Raw genomic sequence first — 26,272 nt, 5'->3', positions numbered from 1 at the left:
AAGTGTTCCGCCCGGCGTGGTTGTGCACGTTTGTATGTTGTCGTTCGTCTGTTCTAATACCCCGCGATCTGTGTCCCGTTCGTTCCCTCGCCCCCGCCTCGCCGCGTCCCGCGTCCTTGTCCGGGACGCTTCTGCTCTCCGGGGCGGCGCACCGCGGACGGCAGGAGCCCAGAGGAGATCCATGCAGGCGCCCGCGGCAAAGCGGCTCTGTGGCGGGAACATGGCAGCTAAGATCGGGACCCACAACGGCACGTTCCACTGCGACGAGGTGCTGGCGTGTTTCTTTCTGCGACAGCTTCCGGAATACAAGGTAGCTGGAGAGACGCACACAGAACAACCAGCGCACCAGCATTTGTACTTAATATGAAGATCAATTAAGTCTAATGACTTAGTTAAGCCTGTGAACCAGAAGACCACAAAGACCCAGGTTCAAACCCCGCTTACTACCATTGTGTCCCTGAGCAAGACCCTTAACCCCGAGTGTCTCCAGGGGGACTGTCACTAGGATAAGGGCGCCTGATAAATGCCGTAATTCTAGACGTCTTGGGAATTCTAGACGTCATTTAGGAATCTGGCCAATCGACCCAATGAGCCAGTAGTATATTATGCAGATCCTGTACGTGCATTACATGTCCCTCAGACACGATATTGTTTTCCTGTTTGTGTTGTCCAGGACGCAGAAATAATCCGAACTCGGGACCCAGCGGAACTCGCCAAGTGTGACGTCGTCGTGGACGTGGGAGGGGAGTTTGACCCACAGATTCACCGCTACGACCACCACCAGAGGTTTGCATGTCAGATGTCTGTCGTTGTTGTAGTGTTAAGGAGTCATGGCGCTCGTGCAGCCGTCCGGTCGATGTGACCGACGTCGGTCCTGGGTGAAGCACTGGGCACTTGGGGACAAGCGTGACCGTGCCCTGGCGACCTGGGTTCAAGACAGGGTGAGGTGACCACTGAAATCAGGCTAGAAATGCATGTGTGCGTTAAGCTAGATCAGTAGACACTGGAGCTGATGGGACACGAGTCTCTAACAAATTGGCACTAAGCAGCCACATTGTCACCAGGGTTGTCACCTCGACCTCTTCCAGGAGGTCAAGCTAAAGCAGTTTGCATTCGGCAACTGGTTACATTACCCACGCGGACCTGTGTAACCCCAGGGACATTAGAGACTCTGCTCCGTCCCCGGCGGGGAGCGGGGATAATTGCCGTTCCCATGGCGACCCCCTCCTCACCGTGCCTCAGGTGGCGAGCAGCCTGTCTTTTGGCTGGCAGCCGCTGTGGTGCCGCGTGACCTTCGTTTTTTCCTCTTCTCTTCTTCGTCGTCTTCGCGCGAACGGCGACATGCGGGGAGGCGACGTCACAGCGCAGCCTGTTAGGGACCCCCCCCCGCTGTTACAGCTGGATGTCGCGGCGTCATCAGAAGCAGTCAGACGGCAGAGCCCCGGCTGGTTCGTGCGTTTCGAGTGCGGCGTAAACCCACAACGAAGGTACAGGGGAAAAAAAAAATGCCCGGGGAAGGTTTCGAGTTTCCGCCCTGTCCCGTCGGTTGTCCCCTTGACTGTGCCACTTTGCCTCAGCCGTGACGGTCCGCTGGCGAGCGACTTCAGTGCCTCCGGTGGCAGCGCGAGCACTTCAGTTACTGTCACTTTTAAACGACCGGCGGCATATTCACGCTCATAAGCGCACACACTCCCCGTTGTGATCGCGCATGCGACAAAATTGTCCGCGACGGTTTAATTGTCCGAAGTGGCGAGTAGTTCTGGACTCAAGATCGGAATATGTTATCCTCGTGCCATCGGTGAAGGGGGTTTATCGGGTTTTCTATTTCTGACTCACAGCTGTGAAATAAAGAGAGGTGACTGAACAATCTGATTTATGAAAAAGACTTTTCTTCTTCTTCTAAAAAAAAAAAAAAAAACCCAAAAAACGGATTCTTCAAAATAGCAGCGTTCATAATTTCCGTAGAGAAGAGTATTCACAGCTTGTATTCAAGCGTGTAGAGAATGGAGGAGAAAGGGAGAAGATGGACGCCGCGCTACACCAAGGTGTGTGACGTCTTGACAGAAGGGGGTTTAAATCGCCCCGAGAATTAGGAATTAATGCACTCGTTCCTGCCGGCTCCGCCCCTTTTCAAAAACCATTCATCAACTGGGTGTCAGAAATAATTGCACAGCGACACAAAAGGCCTGGGTGGGTGGTCAGCAAAAACAGGTAAGTACCGAGTATGTTTTATTTTTTTCTTCTTTCAATCTGTTTATTTTTGTAACACTAAGAAGAAAACATTAAATATTAAAAATTGCATTTATGACACTTACAAGACTTTACAAGCCCTTTTCCAGAGTGACAGGGACACTCAGGGTTGAGCTTCTTGCTCAGGGACGCAATGGTAGTGGGGTTTGAACCTCGGTTCTTCACTCAGTGTCTCACCCACTAAAAGTTGGTAAGTGGGTGGTTGTAGCCTAGTGGGTAACACACACTCCAGGGGGACTGTCCCTATAACTACTAAATGTAAATGGTAGAAGAACAATAAAGGATGCCTGCAGATCTCAGCCCAGGACATCATGCAGAGGTTCCGTTAATGCCGCCGTATCGCTCGTAGCTGGTATTTAGCAGTTAAAGGCCACGGCTCCCTAGAGAGCGGAGAGTTCGGCGCGAGGCTGAAAGTGCTGACACTGTGAGCAAAAGCTGAAGTCAACAAAGCTGTCAGGACAGCAACGCTCCCAATGCTCAGACGGACCGGGGTGGCAGATTGCTGCCGTCTGGAGAGTCGGCAGACCATCACCGACCACGAAAAGAAACCGCCCTCGAGCACTAGCTGAGCCATCGCCACTTCACAGCCCCAATCATTTCTACTGCAGGTTGGACGTACTAAAGACCCTGAGCCGCAATCTGTCAAGCCGCCTCCCGTCCAGCAACCGCATTTCACCGCTCCGCTCGGCAATCGGCTCTCAGCGCGCACCCTGCACCTCTCATGGAAGAACAGGACGTCTGAGAAACGGAACTCCAGATGGAGTCGGCGTCGGTCAACCTGGACACAGTTTAATCAGCCCCCACTGTTCCTGTTCAGGACAAAGAAAGAGACGTAATTGGACTGGAACCTGGGAGAGTCGGTCAGTTGAGGACGAATAAGTATAACTCAGCCCATGCCGGTCCATTTCTTCGGAGCTTGTGCCCTCCATCACGGTCTGCTCGCTTCCTGGGCTAAATTGCAACGTGCCAATTCCACCGTGCCAACAATCAGCGGCTCCTGACGTCCTGGCCTCGAATCGAGAGCATGTGAAATTGCCGACGACCCGAGTGACCCTGTTCACCTCTTTCACAAACTCTCACCACTCCCTCTTCCCAGAACCAAAAGCATTCAGTGCCTCTCGTTCCAAGAACCACCGAATCGTTGCTGCTGAACCTTTTCAGGCTTTTTTTTTTAACCGCATTCCACATCAAATTCTGCCGCCACTGTCTATACGTGCCTAATAATTAATGTATAACCGTGGACCAGTCGCACCGGGACTCGTTTACGTTATATTGCGTAAAGCGTGAATGCATATGTGTACGTCCCAGGGCATGATAGATTATTTAATAAGGACATTGCCAATGTTACATCATTATATTGCCTTCAAAAATATCTCAACAGGATATTAACAGGATATTTCCCACCCCATATCATTTTTAATTAAATGTAACAGGAAAAAAAATTGTATTACCTGTGGTGGTTTACCAGCTGTTTAATCCTCCGTGTACTACGTTTTAAATGCTTTAAAATTAAATAAATATTTCAGTCTACAGACATATGCCTTTAGATGTTCTTTTTGATCAATGTTTTTTTTTAATGCTTTATAATTTTCCTCTTAATGCATTAAGATAAATTAATTTTTTCATGGTTCGAGATTCATTTTTCACAAACAATTTTGTCGCTCTTGATGCACCCAGTGGAGCTTATGAGAGCCCGGTCGGCTCAGTGGGGTTATAATGGATCTCCCAGAATCTCTGTTCTTTTTAAGAACAAAAATTCTTTCAAGATTTCCAGTGGAGACTCTTAAAATGAAAATGAACTTTTTTGTATGTTTGTAGAAGTTCACACAGACATGGCTCTTTATGGAACTTCATTTAAAATGTTGGTATGAGTCAGAACTGCCCTCAGTACGTTTCCTACTTGGGTTATAATTGGGTTGTTGCTTTTCATATAATAGATGGTGCACTTTTGTTGCAAATGCCCATTGCAAATCTGAGAAAAAGGCTTGACTTCACTTGACATCTTGAGGTTCCCGGTGGTGCAGAATAAACGTGAACAGTGCACAGGTATTTGTGATCCACAGAGGGCTAACAATGACATCTGGAACCCCATTGTTGAATGAGAAGGATGGAGAGGAATATAAAGGAATAAATAATTCGAAGGCCGGTCAGAGACGCCGCTGCATCGCACCCTGCCGATATATATATTTATAGGAGAGCAATTTGTCGTCATCTCTGCATTACAGCTATGATGACGTGGAGCTCTGGTCGACGTGATGACCGGCGTCATCGGCATTCTCAGCCTGCTGCCTCCTCGTCTGAAGGGTGGATTAAAGCCCATGTCATGGAGTGGCCCAGTCAGAACCCTGAAATGAATCCACCACAGAGCATCAACGATCCCAGTTCAGATTGACTGGGTTTGAGCTGACCTGAACGGCAGAACCGTAAAGTTGCTAGAGACCATTTTAAACCCCCCAAAATCCTTTAGTTTTACTATAATCTATTTGTTTGGACATGTGAGCGAATATGAATATGCATGAATTTATGTATTTTCATGAGGCTGCATGGTGGCACGTTGGCCTCGTTCCTCCGAGGTTGTGAGTTCAAATCCGACCTCGGACCGCTTGTTTGTGGAGTTTGCGTGTTCTTCGGGGTGCTCCAGTTTCCTCCCGCTGTTCAGAGGCCGTAGGTGTCAGTGAGTGTGCCCGCCCTGGGTGAGTCCTCGACCCGGAGTAGGACTAAGCGGTTATGGAGTGGGTGAAAGAGATCTGCCGTAATTGTTAACATTTGAATCAAAAATATTTCACTTTTACCTGTAAGGAACCTAGTGTTTATGTGAATATTTTTTTTTACACAGTGCAACAGCAGTTAGAGAAATTCTGCTTTGCCATATTATTGCACTCTGGCAGCACGTCCCGTGCAGAAATCCAGCATCTGCTGTACCCAGGGCAATGGAAAATTGGTTTCCTCCAGGAGTCTGGAGGAAATGCCACTGCGGGCCAGACCCAGGATCTGTCTGCTCTGCTGGACCAGTATCTGCTGTCATTTCGGCCTCTAATGCTGAATGGCAGGTGAAATTGATCACAGAGCTCCCAGCTCGGAGCGTGCAGAAGTGCTGACGGGAGTCTAGACTCTTCTAATGGCTCAGCAAGACACATTTCTACTATTCTGAGGCCTTTGTGGGCTCTCACAAATAGTAAAAATTCATTCATTAAGCATTCATTATGCTTGTTTTTAGGCTACATTTCTGTGTTTTTTTTTTTTTTTTTCATATTGCATAAGCTAGGTTAGAATGTGCAAAAATAAGTCATTTTGTAAGACTAATCATATCTGTGTGTTTTAAATAGTGTCTTTCCAATGACTGTAGAGCACTACCCAGAATTACAGTATGAAAATGAGAGCAAAGCATGCAAAGACAGCTGATATAGTGTGTGTGTGTGTGTGTGTGTGTGTGTGTTTCCTTGTGAGTGGTACTTTTAATAAACTCTGCCCTTGGGTTAGGCACTCACTGTATTCCCACGAGCTGTTTGTATTGACACAGTCGCCGATATGTGTTATCACACAGCAGGACTGTGGAGGTTTGCAGTCTCAAAGCTAATATTCTGGGAACGTACGTTGCTGGTGCATCTACTTAAAGGCTGAAATATTTCGAAAGCTTTCTGCCCAGAACTTGAATTTATAGACGTGATTCTGGTGCATTCTGCGGTTGACATGAGTGCATTTTGTCAACAGGTCATTCAAGGCAACGTTTAACACCCTGTGTCCCGAGAAGCCCTGGGCGACCAAGCTGAGCTCCGCCGGCCTGGTGTACCTCCACTTCGGCCGGAGGCTGCTGGCCCACCTCACTCAGCTGAAGGAGGGTGACCGACAGCTGGAGGCGCTTTATGATAAGGTGAGGACAGGCGAATTTCGTCTGATTTTTTTTTTTTTATTCATTTGGTTTGTTGACGGACTGTGCAGCAGCGCAAGTGACATTGTTCAGAAGCGGTGGAGACATTCCGATAAGACAAGGTGTGACGGCCAGGCAGGGAGTGCTTGATGATGAGATGAAGTGAGAGCTTGATACCGAGGCAAAACACTGTTATCACCACCTGTCAGAGCGAAGCAGAGTCGGTTCTTTTTAAGCCATTAAAATTAATTACACTTTAATCTGAACCAGTGCCGCTCCATCTTTCAGAACTCACTGGAAGCTGCTAAAGCTTTTCTTGCTCTTATTAGTCCAATATGTACTATAGAAACATGCACTTTCAAAAGCTCCACTCATTAAAGTGAAGTGTGAATTTATTAAAAACCATGTCTAGTTGCCAATTGGATTTGCTGTGTTGATGAAAAAAATCCCAGAAAAAGAATTCACGATCTACAATGATAAATTGAATAATAAGTGTTTTCATGAACATTTTTCCCCTATTTATGTTAGATTCATGTATGCCTTGTTGCAGTCCTGTGAAGACTGTTGCTTGTGTTTCTGTGTTCTTCTCTTGCTCAGCTGTACGAGAACTTTGTGGAGGAGGTGGACGCGGTGGACAACGGCGTTTCGCAGTGTGATGGAGAGGCGCGTTACACGGTCTCCACCACCCTCAGCACTCGAGTCGGACATCTTAACCCGTGGTGGAACAGCAAGAGTCAGGACACTGAGGTACAAGAACAGTCAGGAAGAAATCGCTTCAGTTCTCTGTATTTGGATGTTAATTACAAAATAAATCAACTTAATAAATGGCTACAGGAAATAACAAGAAAACCACGAATGATAAAGAACACTGTCTTCAATAATTAATTCTTTGACCTTTAATCAAAAGTGCAATAATAGGATTTAATTACTTGTTTCATAGGCAAATGTAAATTATTATGGCATGGGAAGACAAATTGCCATGTGGCCAATATTTTAATATTAAATGTAAAAATTTAAAAGCCTAATCTCTTATAAACAATTGAGTTGATTGCACGTAATTCGATTATGGAATCCAGAGTGGAGAAGCAGCCAGAGGTGTCTGGTTTACGGGCCATCCTGCCAGTTCCTGTTAGTCTCACGCCGAGTCTGGACGTCTGAATCAAGGCTGCACACATGGTGCGCTGTAAACAGCGTGGCAGCGAATGAGCAAGCATTTAGAGGGAGGAAGGGCGTAGTCTCTTCAGACTGTGTGTGTGTGTGTGTGTGTGTGTGTGTGTGTGTGTGTGTGTGTGTGTGTGTGTGTTTTTTTTTTTTTTTTTTGCTTAACTCGCCCATTAAACTCAGTGTGAGGTATCAGTCACGGCAGATCAGAGAAGACATGCCCTCCGGGTCGGCGGCGTTTATTAGCTCATTGACTTCATTCATTAATTTTTTTTTTTATTGACTCGTTCAGTCTGTTATCCGTTCAATGATAATAATACATGTAACATATGCACTACATTTATCACAGTATCTATTGTTATAGTAAATGACAACAGAGGTTGTTACCCCTGAGTTGTTCCAGGGGAATCGCTCTGGATAAAGGTGTCTGCTAAATGCTATAAATGTGAACGGACCGACTTATGTAAATATGATCACAATTTTTTTTATGCATTGCAAATGTTAGTGTTTTTTTCCTTATATTAGAACACAAAGTGAGGTGTGACAATATTGCACAGAACCGTCGCTGTGTTGCTTTTCCACTTATTGTTTATGGTCACAACACGAGCAGCTGCTTCTGAATGCCGTTGCCTAGGGACAGCTGGACAAGACACAAACTATTTTCTTATTACGGGGTTATTGTTGTCGTCGCAGCCATAAATCCACATTAAAGGGTGAATTTAAATGCATCAACCAGCCCTAGCATGTTATGACCGGTGAAGTGAGTATCCTACGGATACAGTGGGACACATACAGCCCACATGTTGTTCTTAAAGTGTGTATGTTGGAAACATGGACGGGTGTGAGGATTTTAGTGACTTTGACAGGGAACTGGCTCATGGTATCATAGTATCATTGGTCTGCAGTAGAGGCGTGAACCTTCTCTTGTCTCACAGTTTAATTCGATTACAATTATCCATACATCACGATGCATCCCATACTTTTTTCTGCATCACATTGTCATTGAGATTAAATGTTGTTTTTTTTTTTTCTTTTGGCATTCACCATTTCACCCCCCCCCATCTCATTGGAGCAAATCAAACGGGTCCACACGGGCGCTCAGCACCAGCGTTTGGTCAGCTGTGTGTTCAGATGGCATCAAATAAACACTGCATGCAATGTTTTCTTGCCAAAATCCATCAGCGTTAAACAGCAATCAAACGAACGGCAATCAAATGCATCTACAAAGAGCAACAAAAAATGCGCGTGGCCTTCAGAGGACGAACTCCTAACCGGCGCGGCGCTGTACTCAGATCAGGCAGCAACAGGCCAAACCGGCACTACTTTTTTAATCTAGACATTTCATGAAATCGCCAAGCAATGTTATTATGATATAATCAGAGATCTCCGGCGCTGCATCGATTATGAGATTGATTTCAGCAGCCCTAGTCGACAGTGGTCTAGTGGACAGTGGACGTCAGGACCTGATGCGCGTGGGGGGAGCCGGCTGGGCACACACACCGCATCGCACCGTGTCGTGCATGGGGCATACGCTGCCGAACGCCGTCATCTAACCAGGGCCAATCCCCAATTTCTCACATGGTCTCTCTCGCGCTCACCGCCACCGACTCCGATAATAGCCTGGCTTTAACGCTGGGTGCGATCGTGGGAGCACACCAGACGTCCCGCGACGTGTCAACGCATCCCGCAGGTCTTGTGGCGGTGCTGGTGACGGCGGTGGGCGGGGAAGAATGGTGAATGCTCGGCTGATGGAGACGGCGAGTGGCCTTGGCAGCGCCCTCCGAAGGATTTTACTAATGCGCTGATTTCTCACGCTGGCAGTTTGTGATAATTGAAAAAAGAAATGGCTTTTTATTCCGCCATGTCAGTGCCTGTCAGCCGGGTCCAGCGGGATTTCAGACGGTCGTGTGTAACTACGGAGGGGTTTTATGAACACTCCGTGTTCAGATGTCTGAGTGAAGTCTGAGTTTATCTATGTTTGTGGGTGTAGAATGTGTGTTTATGTTCATAGCATAAAATTGAACGTATATATAGCTTGGGTGTGTGTGTGTGTGTGTGTACCGACAGGATAACTTATGTTTGATAAGTCTGATGAGGAATGTTTCTCCTGAGGACGACAGGCCAGATGTTTCTCTGTCCTTAACACTGCTCTGACTTCCACGTACAGCAGAAGCGGCCCTGGGAAGATGATCTATTTCCGTGAGCCGGCAGCTAATTAGTGAACTGCTAAGATCAGCAGAATCTCGGTACAGGGCTGAAACATAACGTCAGACCTCGGCTCCACATAAGAGAGCGTGGTGGAGGAATTCAGGGTGGTATAGCTATATAGGGTGGTATAGCACCAGCTATATTAAACATTAGCCAACATCTGTATTTGTAATGATAACATCGTAACATCATTAGCTGCTTGGAAGAGAAACTGTGGAACAAGAGAAGGGTTGCAAAATAAGTTCAGCGAATGGAGAACTTGCAGATGGAGAAAGGAGGAGACCATCGATCATGAGATAAACAACAGTGAAGTTCTACGAATTTCTATGTTCGGAACAAACCCAGCTGACGTCTGAATGTACCACCCAGTATTGAATAAAAGGAGGAGGCACATCAGACACCACAGAGCTGTTGGAGGCATGCTGTAATGTACGTCTCTGATTGCTCTCCTTGCAAGTAAAACGGACTCAATTGCTTCGTGTCTTTCTTCTCCAGTTATTTAATAAGTGTTAGAACGAGGTATAACTCTGACAGTGGGCAACACACTCGCTTATGAACCAGAAGACCCAGGTTCAAATCCCACTTACTACCATTGTGTCCCTGAGCAAGACACTTAACCCTGAGTGTCTCCAGGGGGGGGGGACTGTCCCCGTCACTACTGATTGAAAGTCGCTCTGGATAAGGGCGTCTGATAAATGCTGTAAATGTACATTTTGGTTCCTTTTTTTGGTGCATTGGAAGGTAATAGATCATGAACATTCTGTGTACTATACAGGCCCCGCTCTGATCACACCATGTGAAGTCCCCATTGTCGTGTAAATAGCACTCATACTGATTCAGCTTGCAGTTTTACAGCAGGGCAGTACAACATGAAGACGGTTATTGATCGCAGCTTAGGTGAATCGGTGCTAAATTGCCCCCAGTGTGTGAATGTGTGTGACGGACTGGTGGCCTGTCCAGGGGTTGTTTCTACATGACACCAAAAATGGCTCAGATAGAAAATTGATTCGAAACAGGATGGGTGGAGGAACAGGAACCATGGTCCTCAAGGACGACGATTTTGAACGTTTTTATGCATTCTTATTGAAAAGGATGCTCATAAATTGCATATTTTTTGCACATTTATCAAAGAAAAAAATCATGATGTAAGGAGTATTAACTATTAAGATATATATTGCTATATTATTTCGAACTATTACAATAAGAAGTGTGGAAAAGCGGCTGAGCCGCAGCGGTACAGAACGGAATTGTGGGTCATATTGCATAAGAAGATATTGGCCAATCAGTCGGGTTTATTGTAGGTTAAGCGGCTATGTTGTTGTGAATGAGAAACAGCGATTGGTTGCCGCCCTCGTGCTCCCAGTATGGGCGAGTGTGAGCGTGATAACACCTGCTCCCCATTCACACCCGAGACCTTACAACACTAACAAGTCACATGACACTGGGGATGGAAAATGGCTAATTGGGGTGTACTCGCTGTTGTTGGTTTAGTTATTTTGAGGGAATGCAAATGTGCACTGTTATACAAACTGTACACTGTATCAGTACACAAGTTGTATTAAAGTGTCATCTCTGCAGTGTTGTCCCAAGGAAATATATAATAAGATATTTACCCACTTTTTTGAGATTCTGTATATTAAGTGCTGTTGAAAATCTGTATTTTTTTGGGCTGTATTAGAATATTAGCTGCGTGCGTTTAATAGCCATGACCTTTTCTCTCTTCCTCAGGAAGGTTTCCGTAAAGCCATGACTCTGGTTGGAAGCGAGTTTCTGGACCGCCTCGACTACTACCAGCGTGCGTGGCTTCCAGCCCGGGCCGTGGTAGAGGAAGCCATCGGAACGAGAATGCAGGTGCTGAATCGACCTGTCACTTTTCATTGGAAAGTCATGACATTTCAGGTCATGCGCCAGAAATTCGTCCTCCTGTCTGTGTCTGATTAAATGCCGGCATAGCGTCCTCTGAGCTTTGGCTCGAGAAATTTTAGTCAAAGTGCACATGCTTTGTTTACTTTTGTAATTATAAGATAAATGGGTGGTTATTTTTGAACTATCCTTAATTTAGTGTACATTGTGTGTCTGTCTCTCTCTCTCTGTGTGTGTGTGTGTGTGTGTGTGTGTGTGTGTGTGTGTGTCAGGTTGACCCCAGTGGGGAGGTGGTGATGTTTGCTCGGGGAGGCTGTCCCTGGAAGGAGCACCTGCTATCTCTGGAGAAGGAACTGGGGGTGCAGACCCCCATTAAATTCGTCCTTTACCCAGACCAGAGTGGACAGTGGAGGGTGCAGTGTGTCCCCGCCGGCCTCAACACTTTTCAGAACAGGTAGACGTCACTCCCTCCCCATGACGTCAAACCCCACAATATTGTTTATAACAGGAGATGAGAAGCGTGCAAAATTCTGAAAATAGAAGAATTGCAGAAGAAGAAGTGCAGATTCGATCTTGCCAAGGCGGCAGATTGTAAAATTGGTGGTGGAAATCTGTGCAGATTTGCACTACTTTCCCGCTCCAATGGGAGTAATCTGGAAAAAGAATAAATATTGCACTTTCTAATTTATACTTTTTTAAAAGCTATCTTGCAGTTCTTCTACCTGTGGCTGCCCTGCTCCAGCTCTCACTGTGGAAGGGGGCGATAGGTCGAAAACGAACTCGTTAATTCTTGGCCGTTGAATTTGAATGCCTTTATCGGCCTTGTCCGGGCACCAACCTCCCCTTTCGGTTTTGGTAAAAGGAATAATTGTTGCTGATAAGTCAAATTGGGGACACTTCCCCTGTGCACATGTCTGCGGCCGTGATAGGACTCGCCCAGAAAAAGAACCCATTTACCTCGGCATCAATAATAAAACAATACGGCCGAGTGAGGGTGTCGCTGTGGCGAGGGGGTGAACTCTGCCCGTCTCCAGCGAGCGCCATGTGTGAAAGTCATGTCGTCACCATGGTGATGGTAGCTACGGGTGTGCCCGGTGGGAATGGCTGTATTCCCGATAAAGTCGGAGGGATGTGAAGCCCTCGCTTCCAGAATAAACAATTCAGCACACTTCAGAGGGATGCCGAATTTGGCTCGGCTGACTGCCAGCGCACTTTTTAATTCTCACTTGTTCGCGGGCCAAGAACCTCATGTCCTCTGGACATGAAAACTGATTAATTGCTGCCTTTTAGAGTGTCATCAGCTCATCATCAATAATACAAAATTCACAGGCTCGTTCAGGACACCTAAAAGGACGCTGATGGCCCACTTTTCGTGGCACTATAGGATACATATTGCATCAAATAGGTCTTCAGGGATGACAGAAATAAAAATATAATTTGGAGGGAGCCCTTATTGTTGCCATGTAATGACAGTAATAAACCGTTTACAATGGAAGGTTTCTGTAGGTATAACTGACAGCTCCTACCTGTGGTGGCCTAGCGGTTAAGGAAGCTGCACCATAATCAGAAGGTTGCCGGTTCGAATCCCCATCCGCCAAGGTGCCACTGAGTGATAGTGAAGTGATTGTCAATTGTGATACACGCAGCACAGCACACGGTGCACACAGTGAAATTTGTCCTCTGCATTTAACCCATCACCCCTTGGTGAGCAGTGGGCAGCCATGACAGGCGCCCGGGGAGCAGTGTGTGGGGACGGTGCTTTGCTCAGTGGCACCTCAGGGGCACCTTGGCGGATCGGGATTTGAACCGGCAACCTTCTGATTACAGGGCGCTTCCTTAATCTCTAGGCCACCACTGCCCGAGGTGCCCCTGAGTAAAGCACCGCCCCCACACACTGCTCCCCGTGTGCCTTGATGGCTGCCCACTGCTCACCAAGGGTGATGGTTAAAAGCAGAGGACAAATTTTACTCTATGCACCGTGTGCTGTGCGGCTGTGTGTCGGCATCAATAATAAAACAACCCACTACCAAACCCAGAGAACCAAGAGTTCTCATTTTTATTTTTGTTTATATATTTGTAAATCATTCTGTTTTTTTTTTTTTTTTAATCATTCCACTAAATTGCATTGCTTATAAGTAGGGTTAGTAATGTAAAAAAAAAAAAAGTTATTTTTTTATTGTTGCACTGTTCATGAATACATATCAACAGGTGAACATTCTACAAATTGTGGAACAAAACAATTTTGTGGCAGATTTATGAAAATTGCTGTTGCGATGTGTGTGTGTGAGTGTAAAACCGTTGTAAGATGTGTGTATGTGTGAATGAGCCAGAGCCGCCGGGGCTTTCTCAGACTCGCCCGGCTCGGGCCATTACGAGATTGCTTTTCTTTTCTCGTTATTACTTCATGTAAGCTCTTCTTTATCGTGGCTCTCAGACACTAAGCCTGCTGTGAAATGGAGGCCGAGAGCTTCTTCACAAGGAAAAAGCCAGGAACAAATGATGCAGCTGATTTTGCCGATAAGATTAGATTGGTCGTGCCACTTTCCGCACCTGTGAACACCAGCCTGGCCTTTCTCCGTTAAGCTCATCATCCCAATTTGAATGTTGATGTCACTTAAAAGTAAGAGTCAGCCGAGCCATTTCGGTTTTCGTGTGCGGCTTGGTACAACAGATTGAGAAAACAGGAACAACAGAAGTTGCTTTTCTAATAAAATGCGTCACAATCATGAAAAATTCAAGATAACGACACAGGCAAAATAATGCCCTGCTTCAGAAGCCAAAAAAAAAATTTGTTTTATTAAAAATATTTTTAATATATTTTGGTACATTTTCAGCAAGACCCTGCCCAGGGCTAGTTTTTGTTTTTCATAGAAACTGTTGGGATAAATTCCACCTCCTCAGCACTGATCTAGGACAACTGAAATCTCACATTATTTGTTTAGAAAGTGGAAACCACATTTCTGTTGATTAAAGGTAAGGTTTAATGGAAGATGGATACAACGTTGAGAATCATCCAATTTGAGTTGTGGTTCTGTAAGGCGTATAGGTTCAGTTGCATGCAAAAGAGACCTTCCCCCCAGCCTAATGAACCTTGCATTTTCTAGACGGACCCTTAAGTGCCTTGTGGCTCTGCTTGACTCTGCCGAGCAGGAATCATAAGTAGACTCGTAATATATAACAGGAAACGAGGGAGAAAGTGCAGTTCCAGTTGTGCATTGCATAGTGCAAAAGTGACCTTTCAGCTCTTTGTCCAGCTTCGCACCTGCAACTCCAGGAGATCTTATTCTAACAACCAAAAAAGGAATGGCTACAATAGTGCATGTACTTCCATCATTTCCTGTACAGAAATGCAACGAGAACCCTATAAATGTAATGAGGTGTTATTATTATATTTTATTATCATTTTTATTTTTCCTGCAGACGCATGTGGTTGATCCTTTCAAAGCCAAAGAATTAGGGGCCTAAATTTGGGCGCACGTCAGCAGGTTTGATCTTCTGTCTGCACCTACCGTTACCTTTCCACTTGACTGAGGAAACTCATTAGATGGCGGTTGCCGCTAGGGTGGCTTCACTGTCGACGGGACAACATTGCCTGAAGAGGATGAAATGTCACCAGGCTTTGATTTAATCTGATTCATGCAAGAGCTGCCTTTCATGATGAATGGCGTGAACACAAACTGCACAGTTCTTTGTTTTTTTTTTGTTTTTTTTTCCCCGTTTTTGGATGATGAGGGGGACTGTTAGAAAGCGAGGCCTCCAGATGGCTTCCTCCGGGAGTCTTATTGTTGTCCAACTCGTCTTGTGAGGTTCCAACAGAGAGAGTGCGAGCTGCTGTCACCTGTGGCCCCGGCACCACATACCCAACGGATGGCTATTTTTAGCGCCTTGGGCGTGAAAGGAAATTGAGCCGGCCCCGTCGATTCTTCTATCTGATGCTGAGGATCATTTTAATCATAACCAGTCTGATTAATTGGAGCAGCGTAGGGACACTTCGTACTTCTGGCTTGGGGCTGCAATGTCTCTCTTTGGGGTCTGTGGTCATTAGCAGCACTCAGGAATTATGTTCTCAACTGGCTGTTTAATAAAACTGCCATTGATGAGGCGTCCTGTGGGGATTAACTGCACAGAGTAGGATGCTTGAGCCCATTATGGAATGTTCATTATCGATTATTGCCGTATAAAATATTTCCATTTAAAGGACACTGGATTTTCTTTTAAAGCAATAATGCATAGGACAGATTTTGATCAATACATGCATTGGTAATTTACAATTTACTGTCAGAAGTGGTCATATGATTGCAATTGATTGCAAATCAGTGTATCGGCACCAGCACCTATATGAAAAATATGTAGTTAAAGCATTGCTGTATCATTATGGAAATTTCAACATATCATAATTAAAAGTAGACCACTGCAGACCTCTGGGCACAGTTGTGGAGAACGGGTTTGGAGGCACTACATGAGATGTAGTATGCTGGGCATGTTTTTCTTGATGCTGCGTTTAAAAGGGCTGTCTATGCCCTTTGAATGCCATCTTGGAATGGGGTAGAAATGGGATATTTCTGTAAAATCCTGGGTTCGGACACCCACTTATAGGGAGTGTCCCTGTAAGTCACTCAGTATAATATTATAGGTATTATTATGATTATGTGTGTACATTCTGAAACCACTGTGCACGAGCCTCGAAGAAAAAACACAGAAGGGCAGGAATTTGCATTTATATTGATGGGCAGTGGTGGCCTAGCGGTTAAGGAAGCGGCCCCGTAATCAGAAGGTTGCCGGTTCGAATCCCGATCTGTCAAGGTGCCACTGAGGTGCCACTGAGCAAAGTACCGTCCCCACACACTGCTCCCCGGGCTCACTCAGGGTGATGAGTTAAATGCAGAGGACAAATTTAACTGTGTGCACCGTGTGCTGTGCTGCTGGGTATCACATGTGACAATCACTTCACTTAAAATGACCCCTGTCCGTGGTTCTGAACATTTTTCCATCTGTAGAACACCGGAAAGGCAACGATTGTGACTAACGTTCCAAATACTGCTAAACAGTAGATAATATGTAGGTTATATATTATCAATGACCCAATGACAGCAGTAGTATAATATATTATATGCATCTGTGGTGTTGAATTGGGGATGCTGAAAGGGTCACCGTCTTTTAAAAGGACAGAGGGAAATTGTCACCATGTGTTTGTCGGCTCGGTAACTCGGAGCGCTGTTTGCCGCTGCTGCTGCTTGTCTCCGGCGGGTTATCGTTGGGAGTGTTAAATGAGTTCAGTCTGTCTGCAGTCTGGTAAGTGTGTGTGTGTGTTTGTGATTTTCCCTGAATGTGTGAATCCTGTGACTGTTCTCTGCATGGAGTGTGTTAATGACTCACCGAGCCAAAAAAAAAAAAAAAAGAAAATGAGTCCTTGACACCCCTTACTGGTACAAAAAGCATGACAAAAACTGGCATTGTGGTACAATAAAAGGGCGCGCTTTGCTTGTGCGTCAGTGGAATTGCGCCTCGGCCGGGAAGGTGACGTGCATATTCGTTTTCCTTCAGGGATCTTCGGGCGTTTCCTGCCATTTTCCACGCTCCTCCTCTGCTCATTCTCATTCAGCCCCAGCGCTCGTACAGGCAGGCCTCCGTCACTGGCGGGGTGTGGGAACGATTTGGAGTTAATGGCGAGGTGGTCCGGCCACCTGTCGCTTTATTTCGCGCCTGCAACGTAAAGACAGGCGTAATCATTTAAGCCCGATAGAGACACGGATGATTCCAGAGGGGTCTATTTTCTATGCTTCATCAAGTCCAAATTAAGGATTTCATGCCTTCTCTGGCCGATTAGATTTCATCTTCCATTCACTGCGTTGAACTTTTTCCAGCCTGCCAAGTATCATTTGGCTAAAAAAAGGGTTCGGGTTTAATCAGAGGCTCTGATTGGATATTCCTTGTCCCCTTTGCCCAGACTGTCCCTGCTGGAGGAGTGGCAAGGCATACGTGACAACGCCCTGTCCGACCTCAGTGGCATTCCTGGCTGCATCTTCGTACACGCCAGCGGCTTCATCGGCGGGAACAAAACCCGGGAGGGGGCTCTGGAGATGGCCAGGAGGACGCTGCAGGCCGCGGCCAAAGCCAGGGTGGGTGGAGACAAAGCCAACGGCAGCTGATGCCCCCATGGAGGGGGGAGATATCATCTTATCTCTGTCTGGTTATTTTTGATCTCAGTAAATATTTTTCAGTAAAACTCAACTTTCACTGATTTCTGCTTCCTGTTGTTTTTTGTACGTATCAGCTATTAATTAATTAATTAATTTGTTTATTGAATTTTGTACAGAAAAGATGCATGTTGTCCAAAAAATGGGCCGATTTAATCCATTTTTTAAATATTCCTTAAAGCTCCTTTAGCAGTGTATATGCATTAATAATGTGCTGAGTTATCCAAAATAATAATTTTGCACAAGGTGCCTGTCCTGACGGAGGGCATCGAGAGGCCATGTGAATTATGAACGAAGCGTGCAGTCATTTCGGACATAATAATGCTGCCTAGATTGCCCTTCAGCATTCAATAGCAGCTCCTCTTCTCCCTGCTGTCGTTCACGTATTCTCTCCGGGGCTCTCCATCACTCCAGCCATCCATCCTGACCATTTCCTCCCCGTCCTCCCTCCCTCCCCGGCTCGTTCTGTCTGTAAATGTCACCGGTGTACATTACGAACTAATTTATCCTTAATCGCGCAGAGCTGGGCTCCCGGGGTGTATTTCAGCTGGTTCGGCCAGCTGAAAAATGAGTTCTGCCCGTCATTTATCTCGTATTTTTTCACTTTTATTTTCTATTTGCAGCGTCAGGATCTCCGAGCTGGCCTGTTTCTGGCTCCGTGTGACTCTCCTCTTCCCTTCTTGGCTTTAATTTAATTGGAAGCGACCCATTCCCTCCGTAGATCCCCACTGAGATGTAATGTTGAGAGTAGATAACGTTGAGTTACTGCCCAACCCAATTCTTCTTTTCTTCCGAGCTACAGGTGCCGTTTCAACTCTCAGAGGGGGACATTTACTGTTTTCATTTTCATAAGAAGAACAAACCGGAGTTATTAAAACCCACGTTTCGAGCCATACGCATGTTTCCTTTTTTTTTTTTTTTTTGCCGATGCTTCAGACTTTTTGAAATTGCTGACCTTGTTTCTTTGTCTGTGCAAAGAACAATTCTGTTCCCCCTTCATCGTCCAGGGGCTTTGTTCAACTGGGCTAGTGCCAAGGTCTCAATCCAATCACGCCAAGGCTAGGGACAAACCTCTCTCATCACGTACCCCCCCATTTATTAGAAGTCATCATATAATCTGCGGTGATGAGACATGAAAGGTTGTTAGCCAGATTTTGCTCTGTTGTGCTTTCTCGATTGTCTGCACAGAAAGATTCTATTTGCAGATAAACATATTTTCATATTTAAAATGAATTTCTGGTAGGTTTATGATGGATATGTCCCCCCCCCCCATACATCAATAATTATTAATAATTATTAAAGCTCTTCAACCCATCCCCATTTACCAGGGCTTGGGATTGGCCCTAGAAATAAACTTTCACTGGGTTATTAAGAATAAAATGTAATACTCGTGACATTTTTGAGAATTACTGAAAATTGTCAAGCGCCATTACAATTTTTACCAATGACACATAAAGAAGCTCCACTAGAGGGTGCTAACTGACAGTTACCATAGGTTTTATATCGCCCCCTTGTGGTCTCCAAGAGATATTATAAAGTGAAAGTGAAGTGATTGTCATTGTGATACACTGCATCACAGCACACGTGCACACAACAAAATGTGTCCTCTGTATTTAACCATCAACCTTGGTGAGCAGTGGGCAGTCATGACAGGCGCCCGGGGAGCAGTGTGTGGGGATGGTGCTTTGCTCAGTGGCACCTTGGCGGATCGGGATTTCGGGATGGACAGTCCCCCTGGAGACACTTCAGTGTCTTCCTTAGGGACACAATGGTAGTAATGGGCAGTTGGGTAGTTACCTGCTTGTATACCACATTAATCAGTAATCAACATTTAGACATCACTACTTTCTGGGAGGTGCACGTGTCAGGTTGCACATGTAGCTCAGTGGCCCCATGTAATTGTCCATTTTTTAAATTACTGTTGTTATGATGGCTTTCAGGAGAAAAAGCTTGTTTCTACACAGCCCCCAAGCTGTGATTCACACAGAGTGTCATCAGAACTGGACCATCTCTCAGAAAGGCCAGCTGGCGGCAGGACTGTTTGGTCCAAGTTAACATGGCGCAGGCCATATGACCATCAGGATGCTCCGCAGGTAGAGCAACTTTGTGGGATCCAACCGGTGGCTTGTCTTTCTGGCTTTGGCATGCATCTACATTTGGTGGCTGTGTGATGCTGATGCCTTGTTGCCTGACAGCGTTGAGGGTCACCCTGGCCATCTGCAATAATAAGTCACTTTTTTTTTTCCTTGGCGTGCTCCGTGCAAAGTTTGCCCGCTTGCGGGCTCGTATCGGCACCTTAAATCCTGAAACAAGGCATGTCCTTGGAGCCGAGGTTAAACAGATTTATGAATCAAAGTCTACGGCGTAGTTCTGATTAATTGAGGGCAGATACAGTAGATGCCGATCATCTAGCCAGCTGGCTGAGCTCCGGTGTTTTTGGCGGGGTACGTTGCATTGTGATGGATTGTGAGTTAAGGAGGATGTGATGGGGTGGCTGCGGCGTCAGCTGTTCCGTATTTCCATGTCCGTTGTCAATCTCCAGCCATCGATCCCGGCTTATCTGACACATTCAGGACTCCAGTTTGTCTTGTAGTGACAACGCAAGACGTAAACTCCATTGATCTGGAGATCTATCAGGAAGCTGCGTTTTCTTAGTTTGACAACCTGACACATGACAGTAGAAGCTCATGCATCTTGAAGCAGTACACCATTTATTATGATTTAGAGTGATGCATTTGCTGCATTATCTGTGTGTAATAATTGAATAAACCCAGTCTTAAGTGGTTAAATGAAACTTATTTACACTTTAAATTCTTTGGACTGAATGTCAGTATGGTATACAGTGTTCATTCAGAATGACTTTTAGATAACAGTTGTGCTTTGTATAATAATCAAACTTGAAGAAATGGAGAATGCAATCAATAATCAATTAAAAAACATATATAAAACATATATGGCATATATTAACGGCGTGAAATCGGTGCTCTGCGACTTTAAGAGAGCCGGCGAGAGAGAGAGAGAGCGTGTGTGTGTGTGTTATATAGAGAGAGAGAGCGTGTATGTGTGTGTTATAGAGAGAGAGAGCGTGTGTGTGTGTTATAGAGAGAGAGAGCGTGTGTGTGTGTGTTATAGAGAGAGAGAGCGTGTATGTGTGTGTTATAGAGAGAGAGAGCGTGTGTGTGTGTGTGTGTGTGTGTGTGTGTGTTATAGAGAGAGAGAGAGAGCGAGGGAGCGAGTTTGCTTCCTCACTGCCGATCTGTCCCGCCGCTTCTCCGGCGTCGCCGGGATCTACCGATGTCTTCACCGACTCGCCCGCCCGAGCGGAGCTGGATGCGCGTACCAACAAGCGCTCCTCGGCGGACCAGGACTTCAGCAAGAAAAGAGTGGAAATAGTACAAATAAAAAGCTCTCTCTTCAACTTTTCAAACAGCTCAGAGGTTACAGGTGGGTGCAGCAAATTTATTTTTCATACCTCACATGCATGAATCTGAGGAGCTGAGATTCAATTTATTACTGCAATTTGATGTATCATCTCTGAAAAGGAAAATGCATGTTGTGTGTGTGTGTGTGTGTATGTGTATGTATATGTGTATACCTATATGTATACCTATATATATATTGTGTGTAGGTATGCATGTATGTAAATCACGGGGTTATGTGGTTATATGTGTTGTGTGAGCACAGTGAGCAGAACGTGTAAGATTAGGGGTCACACTGTGGGTCAGCAGGTTGACAACAGGTCTCGGGCACCCCTATATAACCCTGTCATTAACACTGCATCCCGACACGATCTCATATGGTGATTATATCTGGAATACTTGGCTGCTATTTCACAGTATTGTTCACATGCAAAATAAATAAATAAATATATATATATATACACACACACACACACACACACACACACACACACACACACACACACACACACACATACATACATACATATATATACACACACACACACACACACACACACACATTCATATACATACATATACATATTATGGCTTTTGCGATGAGCTTCACACATCATTGTGCAGTTAATGATGTCACTACAAACAAATAGAAAAAGAAATCATTGCTCCAGTGATGGGATTTGGCAGCCAGTTACAATGAGACACATTTATCACATCGAGCATCGAGTCCGTAAAGCCCTGCTGGTGACCCACTTTTGAAAGAAAGACTGTACCTTGTCTAAAATGAGAGTATTTAATTACAAATGGTTCAGCAAATATCAACAGCTGCAGCCCTCAGGTGAGGAGCTGTCAGTATTCTGTAAAAAAAAAAAAAAATCATTATAGTTATGCAAAATCCTACCTACCGAACAGCAGATGCAAATATGATTCTGTAGAGAACTTAAAAATGTTATGCTGTTTGGTTATAAATAGAATGTTGGATTCACCTGAATTAGCCCGTACAGTAAATCCTGCGTTCCCGGCGGGACGCGGCCGTGTAATTGACTCACTACATCGTGGCCGTCGGCTCAGGTGTCATTCTGACTGACGTCCCTGCTACTTCATATCTGGCTGTGAATGGTACCAGGTCTCCGGGGACCCCCGTTGTCAACGGAGTGGCCCCAGAACACCTGAAAATTGTCCCCTCCATCTCACCATTCTCATTAATCACGTTAGTATTTAACTGTTCCACTAAACCAACTGTTGCCGGTTCTGCTGCAAAAATCCATTATAAAAATGTGTATTTAATTGCTGAGGTTAATAGAAATGCTAATAGGTGTAGCCTCCAGTGCACTTTAATGAGCTTTTAGGAATAGGTTTAAGAGAGACGGAGTATGGAAAATGGAATATGTCTACTACATATACACGATTCGTACATTAAAAAAGTGCGAAACGCAGGACTGTGACTCAGGTTTAAATAAATTCCCTCTGTTGTCCCCTCGGGTGAGGCATGTCCATTGTCCTCGCAGGGACAGCAGATCTTACACGTCCCGCCCACCCCTCCGCCGTCCCCGAGCTGCGCACTTATCGACGCAGCTGGGATTGATGTTTGGAGAGGAGCAGTAGTGTAGCCGTGGTGGCGGGGTATCGATCCTCAGCCTTTTCGCCACTCGCTCCTGCCGCCACTCAGGCTCGTCTGCGGGGGAATATGATTAAAGGTGGCAATGGCGGGGAGTGGGGACGAGGGGGGATGAATAGGTAAATAAATGAAGGAGAAACACGGGTTTGTCACGGGCTTTGAGTAATGGGCGGCTCTCTTCGGGAAGCTTATTGGCCGGGATGGGTAATGTTCCTCTTATGATGTTAGAAGGGCGGAGTATGTGGAACATACAAGACTGTTGGCTTTTTCTCCATCTCTCCACCATCATTTTTAACTGCTTGGACCCCATTGCTTAAATGTCAAAAGGCTTTTGCGGCCAGGAAGAACAAAGACACTGTTCCTACGAAGAAGTCATGGCACAACATCATCATTGACTCTATCGCCAATGTATCTATCTCATGTGTGATGCACGCTACCTTGGACCCGTACCTGAAACATATTGGAGCATCGCTCTCATCCTCTAGACTGCAGGGATTTCCTTAAACATCCTATTTGCTTATATTTGGCTTATTTATGCTCTACTTAGTTTGCCCTGTAATGGATATCAATGTGCTGTTTTTTCAGTGTTTTGTTTTCTGGTTTGTCAATAATAATTATGAGCCTTATAATAATAATAATAATAATAATTATATATATATATATATATATATATATATATATATATATATATATATATATATATATATATATATATATATATAAACCCACATTATTTATGTTTTGCTCAATTGTAGAGTGAAAAAGCAGCCCAGTGTTTGAATTCCCTGGTAACTCCAGGCATGCATCAGCATGATCACAATCACTGTTAGGAAAGGCCATGTGATGCAGATTTCAAAGATGCATTAAGTTCTCGCACTTGTCGGACTTTGTTCATGTGATACTCACAAAGCATCACACACCTCATAATGTACAATGGAGTACTTCCAGGGGTGCAAGATGAAGGTTCTGCCGTATACAGTCCCTGACAAATGTCTTGTCGCTTATCTATTTTGTAGATACGCCTGCTATTAACCTGACTTTCGATTAATCAATTGGTGTTAGAAATAGCTCATATGAAATAGCTCATAAGACAAAAGTTTTGTCTCATATACAGAAATGTATGTAACAAATTTGCTGCAAATACAAAAATATGTCGGCAAATTAAGTAGTGGTGCTGTGAGATCCAAATGTAATACCTTGTATGACTTCACCCATGCGGTTTGGCAAGGATTCGTACAATTTATTGATGAAGTCATCAGGAAGAGCAAAGAAAGCAGTCTTGCATGCCTCCTAGAGTTCATCAGTATTCTTCCACGCTTCCTCCTTCATCCTACCCCACACATGCTCAATTGTACCTTGCTCAAGAGGACCTCAGTGGCACCTTGGCGGTTCGGGACTCGAAGCCACAACCCACCTTCCGATTACGGGTCCGCTTGGCCACCACTGAATTCTTCTGATCCCACTGCTTTCATTACCTACCGACCTTATTCCCAACTCCATGTGCGGGCAAAAGCCTCTGTTCCTCTCTTCTCTCGTCACACCCCCCTCTCTTCCTCGGTGTTTATTTCTGTCTGTCTCTTTCAGGCTGTCCCAGCCTCCCCGACTGGATGCAGAGTGTGTGTTGGGGGCTATGGTGAGGCCATGTCTGCAGGCCGGAGGTCGGGCTGCTGCTGGAGTTTTGCCCTGCTCTGCGTGTGTCTGTGGGCGGCACGGGGCGATCAGTGCCCCGAGGGATGCCACTGCGTCTGGGAGAGCCGGACGGTGCTGTGCGCGGACGCCGGGCTGCGGGAGATTCCGCAGGACCTGCCCACAGACACCGTCTCCCTCCACCTGGAGCGCAACTTCATCCGCAGCATCCCGGAGAACGCCTTCAGCGAGCTGCTGCACCTGCAGGACCTCTACCTGTCCCACAACCGGATCGAGACGCTGTCGTCCGGGGCGCTGCGCCACCTGAGCCCCGACCTCCGCATGCTCGACCTGTCCCATAACCTGCTGAGGCAGGCCAGCCAAGAGGAGTTCGGCATCACCCGGGCCAAGACCCGCCTCTACCACAACCCCTGGCACTGCGACTGCGCCCTGCAGGAGCTCATGCAGACCCTCATCCTGGAGCCCGAGACGGTCAACGCCATCGTGTGCGAGAGCTCGGCCCGGGGGGCCGGGGAGGGGGGTCGATGGGAGGACCCCAAAAACTCACTGGACCACTCAGGACAGTCGCTGGTCAAGCTCCTGGACGCCGGGGTGAACTTCTGCAGCCTGCAACGCAAGACCACCGACGTGGCCATGCTGGTCACCATGTTTGTCTGGTTCTTCATGGTCATCGTCTACGTGGTCTACTACGTACGGCAGAACCAGGCTGAGGCTCGGAGGCATTTGGAGTACCTGAAGAGCCTCCCGAGCCCCCGGAAAACCACGCAGACTGAATCGGACACCCTCAGTACCGGCTTCTGAGGGACACACACACACAAACACACACACACACACACTGGAAGAAAGAAGCATTTCACACAATTACACTTTCAAGGAAATCATGCAGGATAATGATCTCCCGGAATTTTTACTCTATTAATACTTCCCACCTGGAAACATTTCTAAACTCTTTGCAAATTACTTTTTTTTTTTAATAAATCTCTATTCCTCATATTTTATTTTATCTTGTTTTATACTGCACTCAAGATGATTTTTAATGCAGTGAGCCCATTTCAGGGCTCCAGTCGGGTCAGGTCAACACTGAGGTCACGTCCGGGTCACTTCCTACAGGTCCGGTTTTTCGATCACCACGCGAATGTTCGGTGCCGCACTCTCACAATTGTCACCCGGAGTGGAGAGCTTGAGCAAGTGGGGACCTCTGCTGCTGTGGGTTTTAGAGAAATTAATACCAAATTTAGCAGGGGATTTAATAATTAATGTCCGCTGTGTAATGAACGAAACAAATGTGCTTTTTTTAGGGCTCATAAATCCCACGGTACTCTTAAATGGATCAAGACATAGCATCATATCTGATCATATTTTTTCCCCCTAGTTTAGACATTCAATGAACAGATATTGTTTTAAAAAGTAATACTAATTTAATAATGTTTTACTGTCTTCCTTTAATAAAGAACATACATAACTCGGATTATTTACTCTTTTTCCATAAATGTCAGATTGAACGTTGACGTGATGCATTTCCTGACTGCCAGCGAATCTTTGAGTCACGCAGTTGTGTTGGTTTGGACGCAGGAACGCATCTATAATTGTACGGAGCGCAGATTCATTAGTGGAGCAGAATTATCACTGAACATAAGCTGTGGAAAACGTGCCGTGCCGTGCTGCTGTGACTCTTCTCTGAGGATGTTCTTGTGCGTCTGGTCCCGTCCGCCATCTGAATGTCTCATACAGGCTGTGTTGGTGAAAATGTTTGCCTTCTTTGTTGTAAGTGTGTACCGACGATCAATGTGATAATGTGTCGACAAATAATGTCCCTGATACTTTTTAAATGCGTTTTTCCCTTTTTTGTGGTAATTTTCTGCCTTAAAGAAATCAATGAAAGGCTTTTGTATGTATGTGTCTTCATTTTTCATGTTTAGCAAACACCATTAAAGCCCTTTGAACAATAATACGTATAATAACAGCGTATCTCAAATTAATCCAGACAGCAAACCATGATGTTTAATGCAGTTTACTTGTAAGGTTTTAAAAAAGAAGCTGG

At 45.6% G+C, this 26,272-nt stretch overlaps 1 protein-coding gene across 1 annotated transcript; it reads left to right on the top strand.

The window, feature by feature from the left end:
* Positions 1 to 26,180, top strand: myg1 (myg1 exonuclease). The gene is made up of 8 exons (XM_028999353.1): positions 1 to 310; positions 674 to 786; positions 5,962 to 6,121; positions 6,716 to 6,865; positions 11,216 to 11,338; positions 11,623 to 11,804; positions 17,298 to 17,469; positions 24,169 to 26,180. The coding sequence occupies exons 1-8, from the start codon at positions 35 to 37 to the stop codon at positions 25,030 to 25,032; spliced, it is 2,040 nt and encodes a 679-aa protein (XP_028855186.1). The 5' UTR covers positions 1 to 34; the 3' UTR covers positions 25,033 to 26,180.
* Positions 26,181 to 26,272: the final 92 nt, after the last annotated feature.

The sequence above is a fragment of the Denticeps clupeoides genome, chromosome 12 (genome assembly GCF_900700375.1).
Source record: "Denticeps clupeoides chromosome 12, fDenClu1.1, whole genome shotgun sequence".
In the NCBI taxonomy this organism is placed as follows: Eukaryota; Metazoa; Chordata; class Actinopteri; order Clupeiformes; family Denticipitidae; genus Denticeps; species Denticeps clupeoides.
This window is presented reverse-complemented; position numbering and strand designations above follow the sequence as displayed.